Here is a 23576-nt window from a genome sequence, read left to right as displayed (position 1 = left end):
TATTGTTGTTTTTTTTTTTTTAAATGGCGTATACTTGAAAGAAGAACATTAGACCTCAATGTGATTATTCTCTCAAATTAAAAAAAAATCAAAAATTTAATTAGTCTTCCCATTATTAACAATTGTTGTTTACCTGGCGTGAACTAGTGTAAAGTTTTATAATCTTACTCGCTTGATCGATGAATACACTCGAATATAAGTTGTTTTCCCGTTATATGTTAAAGAACTATAATTCTAATTAATATATTAACAGGCATATCACTCAATTGTTCTAAGTCCCACCTATTATTTTCATCTTTATTTAAAAAAACCAATGGCTTCAAACCAAGATGCTTTTCCGTTGCAATGTTTTCGTAAGAACAACGATAATGCATTTATTCTCACGATAATAATGTGTCAGAACCATGAAAACTGTTTAAAACACATTGTTTTTATTTACTTGTGTCTGAAAAACTATCAAAATTTGTGTATATGTCATATAATTAATCGTATATGAGGGCCCAAAAAGTAGATATAGCATATCATCTTCTTAGGTTATCTGTAAATGCACGTGTATTTAATGTTTAGCAAGACATTTCTTATGATCAACCAGAATTTCAGCGTCAATCGTAGAGTTATAAGCAAGGCACAAAGCTTACAATTCTGCTAGGTTCAAGTAATGTGTTTGTTGACATGAGTTTATTGCATTTAGTTTAAGAATTTTAAACTTGGTATTTCCTATTCAGCATAAAAAATGTAAACGAACAAGCACGACCTCAGCTCTTTGTAAAAATATAGAATTGTGAGCAAAGTTCTGTACCTTGCTTATGCTTTTGTATTTTAATTAATCATATATACATACCTTTAAATTTCGATCAGTGAAGATAAACTCTGTTTAGACTCGAGAAATTGCTGAGCATCTTAACAAAACACATTGCATCAATCAACCATTACGACCAAATACCAATAGAATGAATTACTTAAGTATGTTGTTAATGCATCTAGTTTTGCTCATTTTGCGCAGGTAAACCGTCAGAGGTTTATGTTTGATTTAATAGGTCAACATTTCAAAATACAGGCAATAGTTATCAAAGTTACAAAGCAAAATAAATGAAAATGAAAAGAAAATCAAAACAAGCCTAAATTATCGTTAAAAGTTAAAATGTCAACGCATTTGAATATTTAACCTCAATTTCCTTCACAGAATTGACATTAATATATTGCACGATTCAAAGATTCCCTTCACATGCTAGCAGTTGCACAACAAACTTTTTTTTTGGTCAGATTGACCCATTTATCACGCGTACAATATGGCTGCTTTAAACAAAGAGCATTGCTTTCGAGATATGGAATACCGAACCCATTGTTATAAACTGATTTCCCCCCCCCCCTTCTTTAATATCATTTTTGTAATAACTCAAATTAAGAAGAACATTAGCCCTTCATTTTTTTTAATTTGTATTCTTCTGAGTTATGCAATATTACGTTGAATTTGACTGGGTTGTTTTTGAGAAAAGTGGTTGTAAAACCGCACAATCTCTTTTTAAAGTGTCAAGGTTTTGTTCGCTTTTCCACGGGATACTCTGTGTCAAATTTGGTTGAATTAGACCAGGTGGTTTATGAAAAGAAATGTGAAAAGTTTACAGACGGACAGACGGATAACGGCCAAAATGTTAACCGATAACGATAGGATAGGACTAACGCACGTTAGAACATTATACACGTGCACGCACGATACGATAGGATTGATACACGATACGATAGGATAGGTTTGTAAAAAATAACGTTGCGGGTACTGAAACCACCTATATTAAAGAAATGTTTACAATGTTTCAATCAATTTTTCATCGGAAAAAAAGTGTGATTAAATAAAAAAAATGGTATTCTTATCTTCAATCACCGCAAAAAACTCGTGTCTCCATACAGAAAGAAATACATCATGCATAGTGTTTTAGATACATGTTTGATATTTGGAAAACTTGAGGTTATTGTACATAGTAATATTTTAACTGTCATCTGTAGAAATAACGTTAGGCAAATTTAATTTTTTAAAGTCAATTCCAAATCTAATAGAACGGTTCAATTGACCGCTTCTTGGTTCTCTCAAATATACCTAACTAACTATCGATAAAGATGATGATTATGAGATTTGTGCACATGAGAAAACCGTATGCATTAAATTACAATCAGGGGGCTTTAATTCCTTTGGACGAATTCCTCTTGAAATCACAAAGAATATCACATCTCAGGTTTGTTACTAGCTGTTCACTGAAATTTGACTATAAAAGGCGAGGCGAAAAAAATATATCTGCATCAACTTTTAAAGGATTAAAGTGTTTTGTGATAAATGCATTTTTAAATCAATGTCACAGTCGATTTGCAAAATTACTTGCACTTATTAGGTTTGCTGCAGACAGTTTACAGTGCCGACAGCAGGCGAGACATAATACAAACCGAATCAATAAGCAACTGTTTAACGATTTTAAAGAGATATTTGCAAAATTTAAGTGCTTTGTAATAAACGATCATGCATTTCAGAATTCATGTTACACTTGGTTTATTTTTAATAAAAATGTAATGTGGTTTTTCTGATCTACACTCATTTAAATGAATAAATTATATGCAACCGTCATTTTTCCTAGCAAACAGCTACTAAATATAATCATCCAATCAATTGCAGCTGATTGATTCATTAAAGTTTTATTTTTGGAATAGGAGCATTCAATTCTACGAATAACCATTTTGCACAAAGCTTCATATTTTAAATCAACAACTCTTGTCAGGTAATTGAAAAGAAGAAATTGTATTCGACTGTCATTTTTTAAACGGACAGCTACTGAGTAGTATCACCTATTTGAGCCGGTTGTTGTATACTAGTTTTGATTGAAGAGAATGAAAATGATTCTGAATATACATAGACTTATCACAGTTCTATTTTTGTGTCTTCTAATCCTCCCCACATCTCTTGGAAAATCAGGTAAGATCTCAAACCTCATGATATTGACGTAAACATAATATCATACTTTGTGTTCGATTAATGTATTTATATCCATACTGAGAAAAAGTATTCAATATTTTTCTTCTGCCTTATAAATGGTATTGAATTTTATAAAGTTCATTGTACTCAATGATGGCAAATAAAAACCAAAAAAATCCCACTCATAATTTTAGTTCATTTTGTGTTCATAACTAATCCAGAAAAGTCTTGCATGTATTCTTTGTTAGAATGGCTACTTAGATCCCATGGCATAGAATTTATCAAAAGCCAATTGGCAATGATGCGCATTAAGTCAGATATTAATCTTTCAAAAAGGAGCAAAGCGACAATGTTTACCTAAACATTTTATTTTTTTCTAGCAAATATCGAAATCTAGACAAAAATGCATCTTATTTCTTTTATCTAGCTTTTGTTTGTTGAAATCGTATTAGAGATGATGTATTTGATTTTTTTATTAATTTCACGTTAAATACAATTTAAAATTTAGATTATTTTTAAGTCGCATGTTCACAATTTATCTAACATTTTTATTAGTTGATGTTTACATTACTTTACTTGAGTATATATTATGACATAAAATTTATATGACAGTTGTCAAGTTAAAATCAACATAAAAAGCTTTAAATTCTTTGCTATGCACACGAGGCTCATACCATGGTTTTCTTTTCTTGTTCACAGTGATGGAATGTATTGTAAATTGTAAACAATTATGTTTCAAGCAGATGTGTTCGATTTGCTCGTTCAATATAAATTCTAAAAAAAAAATCCAAAACAAATCGAGTTTTTCACATTCAATTTAGTTTGAAAAATTATTATAGTGTCCATTTAACACTCAGTATGTAAGCAAATTTTTGGCACTATCTTTGTTTACAAAACAAAACAATATAGTATCATATCCCGCTGATAACATGACGACTGATTCTCAAACATTGTTGGATCATAAAATCGCTTTAATTAAACATTAAAGATATCAGCCTAAGTTTTGACAATGTCTCTTCAAAGTAATGTGTAAATCTTAATTCTTAATAGATTTCATGTTTTGCAAACATATTTTCTTTCGTACAGACAAGAGAAAAGTCATAATTTCTTTAAAGGAGCGGCATTCAATGCTTACAAATGTTGTTACGGGAAAAAACTATCAATCAATTTTTGGGCAGAATTCTGATTATGTAATCAATGATATGAATGAAATGACATTAAAAAGATGTATTTAAAGAAAGAAATTGATATTTGTGGTAGTACAAAAATTAGAACTAATGTACTTTGTGTTGTTTGAGCGATTGCATCTTAATAAAAAAAATGTGGCAAAGACCTTTTCAGCATTGGTGCATTTGTTTCTTTTAGTATAGTTGCAAATTCAACTGCTGACAATTGTTTTTACACTTTGGACTTTCTTTTGTGTTCTTTAATAACGTGATAAGTGAACGAACACGGTTTTTCTGGTGAACAAAATATACCTCTTTTCCAGACGAAATTTTTCTGAGGCGGACCACGACACGAATTGATCTTTTAGAGCCTTCTATGGCAATTTGGTCTGGATATTTCTCTCATCGTAGTAAGTGTGCTTCTAAGTGTACCCAGGAACCTGACTGTGTGTCGTTATTGTACAACATGGCTGACCAGTCATGTCACCTCTTCAATGTGATCTACGACAGTGATGATAGCAGTGAAGTAGACAATTACTGGGTGTTGGAGAACAGAGGATCTAGATGGGGTACGCTAAAGAAATTATGGTCAATATGATAAATGATATTCGTATGAATTTTTGAAATATAGGTACAGCTGAACATGTCTGATTACCAAGTTTATAATAAAACTAACACGTTTACCAAGATGCTGTATAATATTCAATCTTCGAGATCGAGAAATGTTGTTCTTAAATATAAAAAATACATTAATATTTTGGCTTTTATATATCAAATTGCATTTCAAACAAATAAGAAATTCCTGCAACAGTTATGGCATTTATAATTGTATCTTTATTAATTGTTTTATAAATAGCTCGGACTTTCTATTTATCTTCTCCTCAATATTGAGTAAAATCCTTAAAACGGATGATTCATATCACACTTTCTAATAGATTCTTTAAGGTATAGTTTCATTTTATCGATTGCAAAGTATCGATTGAAATCGGGTGTAGTCGAACGCTTTTTATTCAACGAAAAATACATGATTTATCAAAAACACTTCTTGTGTCAAAATTCCTTATACCTAATATGTTTTACGAAAACGAAAATAAACTATGCAACATTAAGATCTCAAATGTCCCTGCTTAATGAAAGGACACAAGGATGAAACGCGTTTTAGATATACATTAAATTTTGCTTTGACTTTGACCTATTAATTCGATATTTTCCAGCTGGCAAACGTTTCATTCAATCTCATTACATCTTACATACAGACAGTTTTGTTCAATATGAGCAATATTTTGCAAATGGAAAATATTATATGGTTTAAAACTGTTTATACAAAGATCTGACATCCACACTGCCTTAGTTGAAAGTTACTGCACACCATTAACCCTAAAGCTCTGTTTATATTGTGACCGAGTAAATAATAAAGACACGGTTCTGTGTTCAGGATGTTTTATATATACAAAATAGTGATTCTGTAAATAAATAGAAACACATATAAATATATATACAATTTACTCACAGTAATTCGTAACGGTTTAAATAAACCTTTAAACTTTATTATAATCTTTGTTTACTTTATGTAAACACTAAGAACAGTTATGTTATATATATTAATACAATAAATACCTTGTGCAAGGTGTTGGTGTACAAAATCGCCGGACCAACAGTGAAACAAAATCAAAAGTGACCGGGTTTTATAATAATAGAAATGATCTGATTCGATAATACTAGCCAATGGGAACAACGGCCAATAAAAAAATAAAGAAAGTGATCACCAACTCAATCCACCTGCGCACAAGAACAAGCGTAACTTGATTAATAATTAGATATTGTAAATTTTAAATATGCCCACAATATGAAATCTAAGCCATAAAGGGTTGAGAGGTAGTTATAAACACTCTTTAAAAAGGTTTTGTGTGATCCGATATGACCTTGACATTTGACCTACAAACCTTAACAATATTATTCAATGTCACTGAATACCATTAAAAGGGACCCTGCAAGTGAAGAATGTGTCAAATTGGACCAAAGGAAAGGAAGATACGCTCCGGACAGGGATTTTTCAAATACCTCTGTTATGAACTTCACATTAAACCTTGAAACTTCATTCAAGTTGACTGCATAACCTATGTTCAAAACCTCTGTTCATGTAAAATATCAGCCAAATAAGGCTAAGTGAAGAGTATATATGCTGTGAAAATTTTTTAACATGATTTTAACTCGGTTTTAAATGTTTTTATCTGAAAGAATAAATGTTCACATTGCAGATTAGTATTCCACTTTGGCGTCATATCATTTTACTTCGAAATATGTGGAGCTCTTCTGTGTATGGAGGCGTTTTTGTTCAAATCTCATAGCATAGCATACCATATCATAAAGCCCTGTATTTCAATTTCTCATAGCATAGAATACAAATCTCATAGCATAGCATATTCATAGCATATCATTAAAATCGCATACCATAGGACAACATGACATTGTAAAAGATATGCATGAAATGACTGTACAAACTTCATTGCAGTTCACTGCATACCCTTTTACCATAGGATTTTTTGGACGGACAGACCGCGGACAGACTGTGCAGGCGATTTCTCGAATTTAGCTCGTTTGATTTCCTTCAAGTTTTTAGGGATGAAGTCTCGTCTTATGAAGTTTGTCCCAATGCAATACTTTTTTCTTTTTTTACAAATCTTCTTCCGGTCGAAAGTCATCGTCGTTAAACGATTTTTAAAAGTCAATTTTGTCTGCGACGTTTCTCAAAAACAGGTCAGGATATTGGACTGAAACTTTCAGCGATGATAGACGTTGCCTTTTTCTGGTGCATCTCGGTAAAAAGAATGTCTGCCGTCACTTCCAATCGTCAACGGAAGGAAATTAAAAAAAAATAATTTTCAACTTTTTTGTTTTTAAATATTTTTCTTTCATATTTTTACAGTTGAAAGGGATTCTTTTACCGACTCAGCATTTTATGTAATTTGTTTTAAAATCGAAAATTCTCGCGAAATTGAGCATCCAAATCTTGAAGCGAGAGTCTGATTAACTCAGTTTTTTCGTGGACATGTGACTAGTCAGGTTCAAGCCCGGAGTGCAGAAAAAAATCACTCATTTTTTACTTAGATTTGCGGTTTTATCTTTGAAATGATAAGTTTTATCTCATTTATTGAAAAATCCGACAGAAAACCCACTCGTTCCTGCAACTAGAGCAATCTAGTTTTTTTTTATTTGTTCGAACACTCTTCTGTGCATATGTACGAAAGCCGAGAAGGATCATTCGAGATACGACATTCAAAATACGAGATTCGAATGATCCTTCTCGGCTTTCGTACATGGGTCATTATCAAAATATGCAGCCTTTTGTGTCAGTGTCAATTTAAAGGGGGAAAAATAATGTTCTGGGGAATATATACAGTACCATTAGATTTTAGAAACTTAAACCTATATTGTTGAACAAATAAATCGACAATTTTACTGCTTAAAGTATAAAAAAATTATTATTTGTTATGAGATTTCAGTGAATTTATGTTGTCATTAAATTTTTCCAACGTCTTTAACCTACAATATCTTCAATAATTTTGATGTTTTATTCCAAAAATCAACGTTAATTTTCAAAACAACATTCATATTTTAATTTCTGCTATGCTCCTTAACAAGTTCTCTTTTAAAAACAATGAATTTGATGAGATATATGCTTGTACAAAAAATTTTTGTCATTGGTGTTACAAGGCAAATTATATAAAAATATCTTAAAATACATCAAGTAAATAATATTGTACTACAGTTGGAATCCCCCAGATCATAGTGACATCAATCCCTGCTACTAAAAAGATAAATGTATCAGTGATGACATCATTGTGATAGAAAATATGGCAGAAAATGTTAGTATGCTCCGAAAAATACAATGTAAACTGTGTCAGTGGGATAACGTGCTATTTAAGGTTTTCTATTATGAAAGAACAAAAAAGTTTTTCACATAAATGATGAATGTTTATCACATTATAACTTAGGCTATGTAGCTTTGTGTAGTATCTGTTCTCTTGGGTCATACTGCTACATTTACTATGGATACATCAGTGGTATAACGGTCAGTGGTGTAACCAAAAATTGTTGTTACACCACTGAAAAAACTGTTACACCACATGACATTATTTAATTATTTTACTTTTTCTTCCATTTCATTTATATTTTGAGCATTTTGAACAATTGTTATTTATCAATTTTACAAGTTAGACACTGTCACAATAAAGAAAGCTTGACTATTTAATTGCAATTGTGTTTTCTTAATCTGGAAAATGAGACCTGTTACACCATTGACATTATTGAAACACCATTGACATTTTGTATGCTCTAATTATGTTTTACCCATTTAAATACTTGATTAAAAGATAAAGGTAAAAACAAATTTATTCTAATAAAGAAATGAAATTATCCACATCATATTTTTATTAAAAAATCAAATTTTTTAATGACTTATAGTGTACAATAATAAATGTTATTCCACTGACATTTCACATTCCCTATTATGTTATACTAAAATCTTTCAAATACTTAAAGGTAACAAATGCTAGCTGAGCTTCAAAAACATATATAGACAAATAGGAAGTATATATGCATTGTATGCATAGATTTTGGAGAAAATTGGAGAAATTTCAATTTTATTATCCAAAGTGTATGATTAATATGAGCTGGTATAGTATTGAAGATGTTGTTTGTGAGATTGATGAGCCGAAGAAAGTTCGAACTCGGTACAAGGTGGATAAAAGTGTGTGGATGCCAATAGTAAAAAATATAACATCAAAGAATGAGTGAATTCATGTAAAAAAAACATCTACATGCCATTTTTGTGTCAGTGGTGTAACACTGATTATAAGTGGTGTAACAGTGTGTCTATCTTCAGATTATGAAAGAAGGAGGCACGAAAACTTTTATTTAAGATCAAATTTATCATGTTTTAAATGCAATCAAAAATAGAATATAGTTTATTTTACAAAATTTAACACGCTTATCTCTTATTTATTATCGCTAGGTCAGTGGTGTAATTTTTAGTCAGTGGTAAAACATAATAATCAGTGGTGTAACGTGTACATTTTTCTCCAAATAAAATTAACTGACAATGATTCATGTATATTTGAAAACACCAGTGCATTTACAATAATGTCTTTTTTATGCTCCATTAAAAGAAAAATCCACTTGTGTTCTTTTTAATGCTCAAATTAAAAATTTGTTGAGTAACATCAAGACTTTGTCTCAAATGTTATGTTGGTCACTATGTAAATGTGTCAAATATTTTCTGTTATCTTATTCTAATAACTTGAAATGAATTTTGTTGATATAAACTTTATTTCCATCATTTTTAAAGAATTATTTTATTTTATTTAAGAAATTTTTCCTATACTATATACCTGTTACACCACTGACAAAATGTTCACAGTTCATTAAATGTCAGTCTAATTATCAACCAAATGGTAGATTCCAATGTTTGCAAATTTTTAGATATTATACTTCATTGTTTGTTAAATGTGTTTTTTGCAATCAAAGTAATTTTTTCAGCAATAATTTTCTCATGTTTTTCATTTTTCAAAAGTCTGCATATTTTGATAATGACCCACATATGCGTAAGGAAATGCATTGACATCTTAAAAAATATTTAAGACAATATCGATCGTTTTTACATGCATTTGCATTTTGACGTGACATACATAGTATGTCCCAGGTTACCGATACCATTACCGTTTGCTGATTTGTTTTATTATGATAAATATAAAACCTTCTCGGTAAAGAACAATTAAAATTGTATCATTACTTTTATATCATAATGGCAAACATTTGAAATTCACACGTTCACTTTTTTTAGTGGAGAAATTCACATGGACGATTATGCGGATTTATAATATAACTTTTTGACATCGTTAAAAAATCTCAGGACAACTTGCACACTCTTTTCTTATCCTTTATATCATTTGCAATCCAAAATCCCATTCAACATTTCTTCACCTGTGTATTGAAATATGAAGCAATAAAGTAATCGGTTCTAAACGGGAAAACTGGACGTCTCTAGAAAATGATTGCAGGTTAGGCACGCAGTATTAATGACATTTGAAATGGTAGCAAATGGTAGTAGAAACAAAATTAAAAGATGGCTAGTATTAATATGAATAACATGTCTAAATCTATTCGATCATTATCATTTTTTTTTTCGTTCTAATAATTTACTTTGTAGCATGTGGTAGCTACTTAAGAAGAAATACCGCAGCATTACTTTGATCTCAGTAATAACTTAGAGAACTTCCTCTACATGAATCCACTCCAAACTTGAAGATCCATTGATGAACCATAGTGCTAACACAATCGAAAGAAAACGTGTCTCATTGGTTAATTCTCAATACACATTGCAAAGCTAATGTGTTGATTCTACAACAGCCTAACCCGTGAAATGCTTACAGCATTTTTATGATGTTTTATTATGAACGAAATTTAAATTATAAAACCAATATTTTCCTTGCAGCTCCGGAGTCGTGTCTCGCCCTTTCAACATGTTCTGGTATTGCAACAGATGGAGAATACTGGGTCTATCCTATTGTAACAAATCGAAGAAGGACGAAAATATACTGTCACAGCCTAGTGACTGAACCTTCACATTTTATAACTTTAAAATACCCCAACAGCTTTGTTGGCCATGGCAGCTCAAATTGGATAACCAGGGCCCAGTGTCGATCTGAATTCAAACCTCCTCTTAGACAGACGAATTTCACAAAAGTAAAAATACAGATCGAGGTGGGTGATTCAATTGATACAATGAATTCGATACACATTACACCAATCACCAGATTCAGGTTTGATGTGATGCTCTCACCTTCGCTCTTCGTCGTCCTTTCTTAACTCGCGGACTTTCTACTCTAAAATGTCAAAACCTAGTTTTCCTCGGGATCATTATTTAATAATACCGGTAGTTCCGCTCTACGTTCTACGTCATTCTACGCCAAATAGTTTTACCTACTATACATCATCCCCTCTTTTATTAAGTTAGGATACTCTTACAACCAGTACAACAATCACATTGATAAAAATCATATGAAATGCATGTAAACGGCAAAAACTAAAATTCAAACTTTCTTTCCTGCATCAAAGGGAATTAGAATGAAACGTTATCTACTTGTGAAATGCAGACTAAATTCATGGTTTATACGCAGCATTGTGCTTGTGGATAGCATAGTCTTTTTTCTAATGTTTTTTTCCCTTACTTTCTTCACTTACATGTTTGCCTGCTATCCCAGCATAGGCAAAGATTCGCGCATGCAGAAGCATTGCCTTTTTTTTGCTGTTAAACAGCCTAACTTTAAAAAAAAAATATCCTTCAGTTGGCTTTCTAGAAGTTGATTAAATAACCAATTTTTTTCAATTTCCTTTCCCGTTATATCTAATGTTACCGTAGCATTTGATGATGTGTTTGCTCTGTGGTAGATTTCTTCGGCAATTGGTCATGCAAAAGGAGTACAAAGTCATCCGCAAAGCCTAGGTCATTTCACTGTGTCCATGGTATCTATTTCCATCCCTCTTGTTCCCCGTTAATAGTTTATCCCAGGGAGTGGTCCATTAAAATCAATATACACCTTGTGAAACGAAAAGCCTGCATAGTCCAGAGATAAGAAACATTTGCCTATCTGATTGCTATTTTGGTGATGTTAAACGATTGGACATAAGCTTGATGGTTTCATTCATTATTATACAAGTAATATAGTTCTTTAATTGTGTTCCTTGTTCGGTCCACACCCTTGGTTAGTGAACCCTCTGTATGTGGGGTTTTGTTACAACTAATCAGATAAGATTGTTTAAGATCTATTGATTAAGAATCATCCACTATCCAAACAAGCTCGAATTGCTCTATGTCGACAATTTTTTGCCTTAATTTTCATCATTTATAGAATCAGAAGTAGATATATTGGTTTTTACTAATAATGAGTATGTTCAATTGTTTAATTGTATATCTGTATATCGTAATTGTATATCGAATGCTATAAATGAGTTTTATTGCAACAGCGGTTTCTCGCACTACTTTTTTTTGCATGCTGATCTTGGAAATTGAATCATCGGGCCCATTAATTATCATATTCTGTACTTCGTTACTTCCTGATTTTCTTCTTTTTTCATTTTCTCCAATTGCATGACATTGTCAAGCATTATGAAGACCTGCATTTCTCATATTAAACCTTCACACAAGGTTAAAATCTACTATACGGAAGTAATCTGGGAGGGATATCTCCTTGCACAGTTCCTTGATTTGTAGTCTTATTAGAGTTTGCGCACTTCCATGTTTTCTTCTTGAACGATGTTGAATATGGATACTATATTGGCTAAAGATCTAGCTTTCGACCTAGTGGATCTCTTAAGTTCATCATTCACTGTAAGCTGTTTTGATCTGTGTGCAATAGCAATTCTTAACTCCAGAGGTAATATCTAAACTGTTGTGTGAATCGCATAAAAACTAGCAACACTGTCCTTGGGATAGAGTGCCTTTCATTCTTTTTTTTCTGAACATATTATATCTGTAAGAGTTCTGCCCTTATTGCATCGTATGAAGCAATTATGTCCTAAATTATTTAAAGTATCAGGAATCTCTTTTTTGCTCACCTGAGCTGAAAGACGACTACAAATCTTCTTTTCAGAGAGCAATCAACCAGGAAAGCTGAAACTTGTGTGGGAGCATCCTCATGTATTGTAGATTCAAAGTTGTGAAAATCATGACCCTAGAGGGTAGGGTGGGGCCACGATGGGGGGTTGACTTTTTATTCTTCTCAGAAACCAATATGCTAGGAAAGCTGAAACTTGTATGGAAGCATCCTCAGGTAGTGAAAATTCAAAGTTATGAAAATCATGACCCTTGGGGGTTCGGTGGGGCCACAATGGGGGTCAACTTTTTACATAGGAATATATAGAGTTAATCTTTAAAAAAAATCTTTTCAAGGACAATTTGGGCAGGAAAGCTGAAACTTGTTTGGAAGCATCATCAGGTAGTGAGATTTCAAGTTTATTCAAATCATGATTCCTTGGGGTAGGATGGGGTCACAAGGGGGGGGGCAAATTTTCACATAGGAATATATAGAAAAATATCTTTAAATCTTTTTCTAAACAAACATTTGCCATGAAAAGCTGTTACTTTAGTGAAAGCAACTTCAGATAGTTTACATTCAAATTTGTTCAAATCCCAATCTTTAGGAGTAGGGTGGGACCACATTGTGGATCCAGTTGTACAAAGGAAAACATTTTAATTTTTCACAAAAACTGAAATGTTATTATATATGCTTTTACTTATATGCAAGCATTTTTATATATTGCTGATTCTTTAAAATTGTTTAAACTTTGACCCCTGGACGATAATTGGGCCTCACAGGAGATTTACTAGTAGTGTTTGATGTAGGTTTATATCCTCTATATAAACAACTGTGAATGGTCTTTTTGAGAACTGCAATGCTGAATGTGATATGACTATAAAGTCATCCTGTTAGAAAAGGGACTTGATTATAAGTATAAGAATATTCAGGTGGAAACAGATTTGTTTGTATTGGATCTACATGTATTATACCACATTGTCCAGATATTTTGTATGATGACTCCATGACGCTAATTTTAACATGCCTACTGTTGCTCAGTTGAGCGATGTGGCCCATGGGTCTCTTGTTTAAATATTATATTCATGAGTTGATCAAATACTATTGGAATGATCAAATCCAAGAAAGCCCAAATGCTTTTCTGATAGATTTGATAACCCCAGACCATATTTAATCACCTAAGAATATGCAATAAATTGATTTCTTAAAACTTATAATTTATATATAATGTCAATTAATATACGATTTAATATAAATATAATCGTTGATGACCTGTTTTGGTACACCTTAACAGTGGTGCGTATAAAAAGATGAGCTTTTGCGGTTTTCATAACTCTGGGTAGGATTTACGCCTTTCTAGCCGCCCTCTCCCGATTATTGAAGATTTTGCCTTGAATCTAAACATACTTGTACACTGTATATCTCAAATTATCTAAGGAATGATACCATCATATCATTACATCAAAGTGGAGAAACTTCAGTGGGACTGCATTTGTTGATCTCCTTTTTTGAGTAGACCAACACAGAATGTATTGACCCTGATCTCTATGTTCCAGCAATAACACTGCGAAATAGTTTGACTATTCTTGCCCGATGAGCTACCCCACTTTCAGTTTACAACATTGCATGTCCAGGTTTCTGTAAAAAAAAAACCCAATCTTACTTTCACTTTTTTGTTTTCTAGCTGATTGGATTTAAAATTCTGGCGTAGATTTACTGATTTATGGATCAAAAGTTGACAAAAACTCCCCTGCCAAGGGAACAATATATTTTCTAAAGTAGTTTATTCGGATGATAAATTTAACTTTATACTATTGCCAGTTGTTGCTCTCAAAGTTATGCTAATAATAAATTATGGTCCAACACATATGCTTTTTAATTTCAATTTATTCGTCTTCTTCCAATATATAATTGAAAAATGATTTAAACAGCGACCCAAAAACAAAGACACAGCAATTTAACCTATGTTGCTACATGTACATGGTTCAACTTTTCTGAGAACGCATTTCGATTAGGCACCATTAAAGCCTGGAAAACTAGTTCAACCTCCTCAACGATGAATAAAACTACGTCAAGATATAATTAAAATGTCCATTTTTTATTATTATTATCTTTTTTTGCTTTTGAATATTTCGCAGTGTTTAAATATTCTTAAAAAAATATATAATTGCTGTTTACAGAGCATGGTGGTAAATGGAACTGATTATACGTTCACATCGCTGACGGGATCAAAACCAATTCAGTATGGATATGCTCGTGACTGTAATGGGGAACACTTCAGGAACCCTTGTCCTCACTTTGGGACCGCCACCATTGATACCAGAGGGACTGGACTGATTGTTGATCCTACAGTATGATTGAATGTTGAATACTTTTTGTGTCTTAGCTACATCAATGTACTTCTATTAATGTATATTTAACAATGATCGATACAACTTAACCTTTTCCGATCCTCTGCAATGTTCGATAACGCAGAATTCTTTAATCGTATAATATATCTACCTTTTACTTGGGTTGTCAAAAAAGTTCGTGGAAGCATGTTATTTCATTCAAAATATTAAAACTATTATCAGGAAAGTATTATCATTTTTGATATAGAGTATAATAATGTATATATATATATATATATAAATCAGAGCAATGTACATTTCTGAATTAGAGTTATTATATTGACATTGCCTATACATGCCGCACGGCCCTGTCTGACGTTGAGTTATAGTAGTTCCAAGTTTACGTAAGAGTAATGTGCTGTATTCACCGTTTGGTCAGAGGGTACAATTGCATACTCCATCAAATATCACTTGTAGCCTATTGCTGCCATATTATAGAAAACGGACTTTAATTTCTTGTTCATTGTATGCTTGTAAAAATAAACTGTATGCATGGTATGTGCGTTGTGAATAAACCTGAATATTATTTCATGAAAAAGATTATTTAAGACGTACAGGTCTCTTTATACCAAATGTTAACAATTAAGAAATCAAGATATCTAAAATCCGAGATTTGTCCGAGTATGCTCCCTTTTTATGAACATATGTTATTTAAAAATGAGAAATTCAGTATACAAGAAGATCTATGATCAGGTCACGGCGGTACGTCTAATATTTGTTATACCTATCAAATATACCAGGCAAAATAGGACAACTGTTACAGTACCCGCGACGTTATTTTTTACAAGATAAACGATAGGAGAGGATTCACGCATAATAGGATAGGATTAACGCACGATAAGACAGTATACACGCACGATAGGATAGGATTAACGCACGATAGGACAGACTACACGCTAATCACACGGAAAATAGCGGGTTCAATTATAAAAATCCAGCACTTGTTTAAAGTAAATATAAAATGTATCATAAATACATTTCTCTCTGTAAAAGAAAACAATGTATTAAAAACGAATTATATATTAATAATACATACAAGTTAAATAAATATTTACGCAGATACATATTCTGCGTACAATTTGGTCACATTGTTTTCTTTCCGCACACCCTAGCCGATTGCCGAGAACATTTCAGCCGGAAATCAAATATCACACGGAAAATAACGGGTTCAATTAAAGCTATACACGCTATAATTTGCGTCAATTTTGAATAAAGGGTAAAATGTATGTGTTTGATTACTAATAAAAGTTACCTTTATTCTGTTAATTATAATGCTCAATTCGATCACGTAACAAATATATCAAATATTAAACAATAAAAAATATTTATTTTCCTGCCAGGAAAGTAATGCCTCCTCGTGAATATCAATCTATCACGTGATATCGACAGCTAAATTTAGCCTATCATACCAAAACTGGTGAAGGGTCAACATCTTCATAATTGTGATAGTTTCACAAAGGAAAGGATATTTTCAATAAAGCATAAATTTGTCCGATATACGAGTACAAACAAAAGAAAAAAATACAAGCCTGTGAGTAGATATGAATACTTCCTTTAAAAAAATGACGTAGACCTGTGTTTTTCCCCTATGTGCTATTTATAGATCCTATAAGTGTTAATGCAGAAGTAAGGGTATCGTGAATGGCAAGCGTATTTTACTCATTATACATTTATGTATTTCAAATTAACAACTGTTAAGCATATTAAAAATCAAGTTGGATATTTAATTAGGAAAACAATAACGACCACCTGGTTCTCCGCGGACATGCGCAATGAGGTCGGTTTGCTCTTCCTTCATCAATATTCATGAAAAGGTATATTTTCCTGGCAGGAAAATAAACAATTAAAAATCTTTATCTTTGTAACGAGATGGAATTCACCCTTGTAATTTACAGATTAAGGATAACTTTTATAAGTAGACAAACACATGCGTTTTCACTGTCATTCAAAATTGACGCAAATTATAGCGTGTATAGCTTTAAAATACTCTGGTTTTAAATAAATATGAATTATATTATAACTATCTTTGTTTATGTAAAATATGATATATAAAAAACAAATAATATTGCATTAAAGTTAATGTTTACGCAGGTATCCACTCCGCGTACGATATAATATATTCGATATACAGGTAAAATGTTACTTGTTCCTAAGAACTTCGATAGTTTACATTAATGTTTCATTTTAAATGCTTACAGATATGGTTAACATGTAATATTGGTTAATTTGGATCCAACAAATTAAGAAATTAGTATCATGCTAGAATACGGGATGGGATTTTACAATTCTTATTTGATAAATGTTCGTATATGGAGCACTGAACGACTTGCAACTTTGAAATAAATTAACTTGCTTATGAAAAGTCACGAAACAATTTACACAATAGCTTAAACGGTAAAGCTGATAAAATTAAACGATAAACCTGATAGGATTAACGCACGATAGGATAGGATTAACGCACGGTAGAACAGTATACACGCACGATACGATAGGATTAACGCACGATAGAACAGTATACACGCACGATACGATAGGATTGATACACGACACGATAGGATAGGATAGGATTGTAAAAAATAACGTTGCGGGTACTGTACCATAAAAATATTAAAACAAGAATAAACTATCGCAGAATGCAATTTAATTTTCGTTAAAAGTCATAAAAATGTAAATTAAAAATTTTCCGATAAACCATTTGGTTTAACCTGTAGCAGTTTAACAGCACTTAAATAAAATTATAATTGTTTAAGAAGTGTTTGAGTTAGTTAGATGTTCTGGATTGCATAATGAGATAATGTACAAATGTATTTTTATAAATTTTGTTTTCTTAGTTATTGTCGCATTGTTTTAATGGAGTGAGGTTTTTTTTTCCAAAGTCATGGTAGGAGTCTGACTTGTTAATTGATTTTTTTATTTCAGGTTGAATTTGGCGCGTTTCCTTATCCTAAATCCTTTGAAGGAGCTACAAAGGATTTTGATCGTTCTGCTCTCGGAGATCAGATATCATTCACCTGCGCTGGATGGTGCGGTTCTTGTGGACCGATCTCTGGACCAATCAGATTTCAGCATTCCACGGAATTCAGTAAGTGTAAGACAGCTTCACTATACCGTATAATTAAAAATGAACAACTAACAAAATATAACTAAATTATGTATTCTACTTTTTTCAGTTTCAGCTGCAGATGCTCAAGCCATTATTTGTCACAAGTAAACCATGGCCTTCCAGTATGACGATACAAGTATATTTACAATTTAATATACCAGCCCATATACACACAGTTCATACCTGGAAAAACCTCTTGCTTAAATGCTCAATAATGAACACGATAAAATTTCAAAACGCCGCTGAGGTTTCCATTTTTATTGCTGCTGTTTGATAAATTCATTAGGATTAATACATGTATAAAGCAGAGTATTTATATCCAGAGTTCTTTTTCTACAATGCAACCTTATTATCGTTTGTATGTTGTTTTGACTGCAAGTTAATGGTATGCCACTTTCATAAAGTGTTGCTTTAACAGGAAAAAAATACTTAGTAATACTTGTGAAAGGGGTTTCAAAACAATTAATCACTAAACAATACTTGTTTAAGTTATAATGTTAAATTGATTTAAGGATTAACAGTTGATTATACCAGTTAATATAAACACATTTCCTACATGTAAAAACATCTTGCTTCAATCATAGATGATCACGTTTGAATTTCAAAACGGCACTGAAGTTTTTAAATTGCTATCGTTTATGAAACGATGAACATTTAAACATGTATCTAGTAACGTTTATATATCCATAGGATTTGTTTTGAGTAGCTTGTCGTCTTTTCAATACTTTATTACTACAAATCAAACTTGTTTGCATGTCGCCTGAATAGTTCTATTGACTGCAAGTTAATCGTATGCCACTTGGGGAAATTGTGCTTTTACGAGGAGAAAACTAGTTGCTAATATTTGTGGATGACAATTCAAAAACATTTGATCAGTAAACAATACTAGTTCAAGTTATAGTATAAAGTAGAAATATAAACATTTTAACTCTCTGCTCAAGATATCATGAGTATGCAAAATGAAAAAGACCCGGTTTTCGAATAAAAGTGAGAACATGTAGTCAATGGCTAAAACACTAAAAAAATACATTTATTCCATATTATTATGTTTTTTAAATTTTACATATGTTCTTATGCTTTATATAAAAATAGCCCACTACTGTATTTTTCATAGACATTAATGCAAACATATCGGTTCATAGCTCTGGCCCCAGTATTTGTTCAGTAACGAGGGCCCCCTTTAATGAAAGCACGACAATTGTTCTCTCTCCTGTTTAATTTTTGTGGTTTGAAGTCAGACTGGTTTTTCGGCAAAATGTGTTTGTATTGAAAAACACTAAATAAAAGAGTAAAAGTAGGGATCGTGACAATTTTGGTAAGGGTGTACATCAAACAATTTCAATTCTTTCTTTCAATGATAACCTAATTTTGAAACTTGCATTTAAAATTGCAAATCCCTTTTGTTGACATGTGCTACATGTAAGCATTCTGATTTTAGAATTTTCCAATAAATGTATATTTACATTGCAAGTATAGGAACTGCATGTGTGTTTTACTTAAATGCACTACTTTGTTTTCCTATCGATTTTAAAAATAGTTATAGGGACATACCCTGGGTTTTTTTTGTAATACTATTGGTGAAGGTAATTCTAGTGGTTTTTCTGGCCGAGACTTCAAACGACGTGATTAATCTCTGGTTATAGTTTTGGCACACATCAGTAATATTGTTCGGACGATCATTCATGAGGCATGTATTTGATTTAACGTGTTGGGTGCCTTCAATACAAACACAGCTCTTTTTTATTTTTGTGGAAAGTAGAGACAAACCATAAATATATTTCCATAACGCTTTTATGCACGTTGCTTACCAATTGTAAATGAAATCTTTGTTGTGTCCTTGCTTATGAATGCATGCATATGTTTGTTGTAAAGAATGCTGTTTTTTGTGCATAAATTTATTATAGTTGCTATATGATGTCATAATAAAATGTTTTTAACAAAGTTTTATTTTGTTGTATTTTCAACCGGTTTAGTCCAAAGCAAAACTAGTTAAACATTTAAAAAAATACTGAAGTTAACTTTATAATAACTTTCAATGTAACATTGTATTATTTAGACTCGCTAATGAATCACCGAAAGCGTAGACAAATATTTTATGAAGCGAATAATCATTATTGTCTGCTTTTTAATCCACATATGAGTGCCCTTATCAAGTTCTGCAGTAAAAAAAAAATCCACAATTTTCCCAACCAACTGCACGGCTAACATATCAAAAACCCACCAATTAGTTAGAGAAGACTAAAAATGTGTCCATCCAAAAATCTCATGTTTTAAAGAGATACAGTATAGTACGCATATTTGTGTCCATTTAACCTTTAAGTGTCATCGGTAGATTCATAAACATGTATTGGTCGTATTTACTTGTTCCAAATCAAAGACAATTGGTTTATAGCCATTGAAAAAAGATGTCGTGTTTTACAAAACAAAAGTTACTCTTTATTGTTTTTTTAAGGATTGTGTTAGTTAAAATAATGCAAATTTGGAATAGTGCAATACAAAACTTGTTCAAGTCGTTTTAAGTTTGACTGAATATCTTAGAAGGATTTTTAAATAAATGCAATCAATACTGACACTTGATACATGAATTCCAAAATTATATACACGAACCATTTTAAAACGAATGTCTTTTGAAAAAAATATGCATTTTGTTAAACATCACCAGTTTGGTATATCCACATTGTTTGCAATGCAGTATTCCCGTGTACTTTATATTCATTATAGCGATATACCTGTCTCGGTCAGTCACTTAGCGCTATATTGCTCTCTAAATTAAAACTCATATTTTACCTATTATTTGAATGCATTCACTCAATTTGATAGAATAAATAAATAAAAAAAAAAGAACCCACAAACAACTAAAAGCACCATAACAGGTTTTGTTTTTAAATCGCGTCAAATAATCAAACATATTTCACTCAATGTTTGACACTATTTTATATCGTAATTTTGAAATTTTTCCAATTTTTAGGGCGAACATTTAGAAATTTGCTTCAGTGATACGTGTCTAGCTATCACTTTCAGTTTGTTTGATTTGCTTTACCAAAGGAAACAATACAATGGTGTTTTTTTCGCTAATTAAGACCTATATAAAACACACGTACATGTTTATATTTGCATTAACCTGACTAATAATCCTGCTTTGATCACTGGTATTAGATATGCGTTAAACATCTACGGAAATGACTTGGCAACATCGATATATAGCAACCCAGGATTTCTGGCATATAACTTGAAACATCGTGACTATAAAAATCAAAAATAGTTATAATGAGGAACACTTCCCATAACAAATATCTGAAGAAAAAAATGTTCTTGTTACTTTTCTGTTTGAAAAATTATATTTTCTACATTATCTAGAACTTCTTTCACAGTTATTTATACATTATTAAAATATAAAAACAAATGCGGTATAAATATATCCCAACAGACTATAACAGTAAAGATTTGTAGTATTACATATATTATAATTATACAATTATATTATAATATTGACATTCAATTCTGACAGGTATCATCGTAAACCTATTTTTCACCGAATATGACCATTTCAAATTTATAGTGTATGGTCTAGTTGATAAGACACGATTACCAACAGTTTAGATTGAAGTCATCCTTTCGTAAGTTCTATGGTCGTTAAAACGACGCCAACCTTGTCAGCAAATACTTGTTCGGCTAGGTCGAATGCTGACTGACTGTTTTCATACTCATTGTTAGACCATTGTTAATCATCGAATTGTCTACAGATTTTTACGTTTTTCCGATTACGACAGAGAGCACACGGCGGGTGTGATTGGTCAGCAGAGGGTGCTCACCCCTTAATGGCATCTGACCCTTCCTCTACATTTTAGAGGTCCGTGTTTACTCTGCTCCTTATTTATATTTTTTGAATTGCACTTTTGAGTTTGAGCACTGTTCGTCATTGAAACATTTTATAAACAACGGTAGTATTATCCTGTAGAATAAATGGACATAATTTTTTTTCAGTAGATGTACCAAGTGTGTGCAAATATAATGATAACAAGATTTTAACTGTTTTTTGTTTATCAAAATAATAATAATGAAAATAAATTGCAAGTTTATGAAAGAGATAAAAATATCATGAATCACAAAAAATACAGTAAACTTGTTTTATCTGGCGAAAGTTATTTCTTGAAATATTGGCCGGATTAGGCAAAATTCGGTTTGAAAACATTGTTGAAAATTAAAATACGTACGAGGGTTGTTCGGAAATTATTGAGACATTTCCTCTTATTCTTTTAGTAAAAAAGATAAACCATTGAAATTTCACCAAAACGTAAATCAGGATAGAGACTATCAATGTGAAAAGTTTCTTGTTCATGGCATGAATAGATCATTCCTGGTAAGCTGACCAACCTACCTTTGTCCAATGACCCGGCGCAACCGCAAACTTTTCGCAACATCATTTTAACGCTTCTTATTGCTCTTGTGTTTTAAACACCTTACAAACGAACGGAAATAAGAATTATTCTTTATTTATCATTTTTTGTTTTCATTTCAAGATGTCATCATTCACATTTTCTGTCATTCTTGTTACTTTCAGGAGGAAAATCGAGTTATTTTTCCCGAAAGTCTAATTACTGCGAATGTCTCCTGCAGTTATTTTTTATATATTTTAGAACTGTTGACAACAGTTACTGTGTCAAAAGTACTTGATAATTAATCCCTTTGGACTAATTCTAGTTAAACAATCAGTGAAAAAAATATGATGAACTGAAGCTCTATACCTTGTCTTGTCATCGTATAGTTTTTTTTAAGCAATTGCGTGGCCTTAAAAGGTCTTCTTCTGAGATTTCCACCAGTTTGACGGTTTTTAATGCGCCGCCTTGACGTCAAAATTCAATGTATAGTCGTTGTCAGATTTCTATTGTTTGGTAAATATATGTGTACCATATCCATATTTCAACTCAAACATCAGTGAAACTTAATCAAAAGTTAGTCGCAAAGAATAGCAAAATGAACATATTTAATTTGATTTCTTTTATCATTAACTGTAATTCTACGGACACTTATCAAGTAGATGTTTAAGTTATTAAATCTCCGAGTTCATGGCTGCGCCGGGTATCCCGACCACCGACTTGTTTATCTATCGTCGTAAACAAAATATTAGATATTCTTTTAATATCACTTTGTTTTATTATGTGTTGGCGTAACTTCAGTGTCTATGCCAATTTTTACCAAAACTCGTCAATTAGGAAAGAAAATATTCGAGTTGTCTCAATAATTTCCGAACAACCCTCGTATATAATGCAGTTGGTCTTAATTGTCTATTCTTGCAAAATTTCTTGTGAAGTATAACAGACCTCATTCAATGAATTTTAATATAAATTCACCTTAAGGTGACCTAGA

At 31.7% G+C, this 23576-nt stretch overlaps 1 protein-coding gene across 1 annotated transcript; it reads left to right on the top strand.

Moving 5' to 3' along the window:
* Positions 1 to 2740: 2740 nt before the first annotated feature.
* Positions 2741 to 20092, top strand: LOC105325806 (A disintegrin and metalloproteinase with thrombospondin motifs 9-like). Its single transcript, XM_034449786.2, has 6 exons — positions 2741 to 2956; positions 4446 to 4691; positions 10616 to 10884; positions 14897 to 15067; positions 18026 to 18188; positions 18277 to 20092. The coding sequence occupies exons 1-6, from the start codon at positions 2872 to 2874 to the stop codon at positions 18315 to 18317; spliced, it is 975 nt and encodes a 324-aa protein (XP_034305677.2). The 5' UTR covers positions 2741 to 2871; the 3' UTR covers positions 18318 to 20092.
* Positions 20093 to 23576: the final 3484 nt, after the last annotated feature.

This window comes from Magallana gigas, chromosome 4 (genome assembly GCF_963853765.1).
Source record: "Magallana gigas chromosome 4, xbMagGiga1.1, whole genome shotgun sequence".
NCBI lineage: Eukaryota > Metazoa > Mollusca > Bivalvia > Ostreida > Ostreidae > Magallana > Magallana gigas.
The sequence above is the reverse complement of the archived record's forward strand: the minus strand, read 5'-3'. Positions and strand labels throughout refer to the sequence as shown.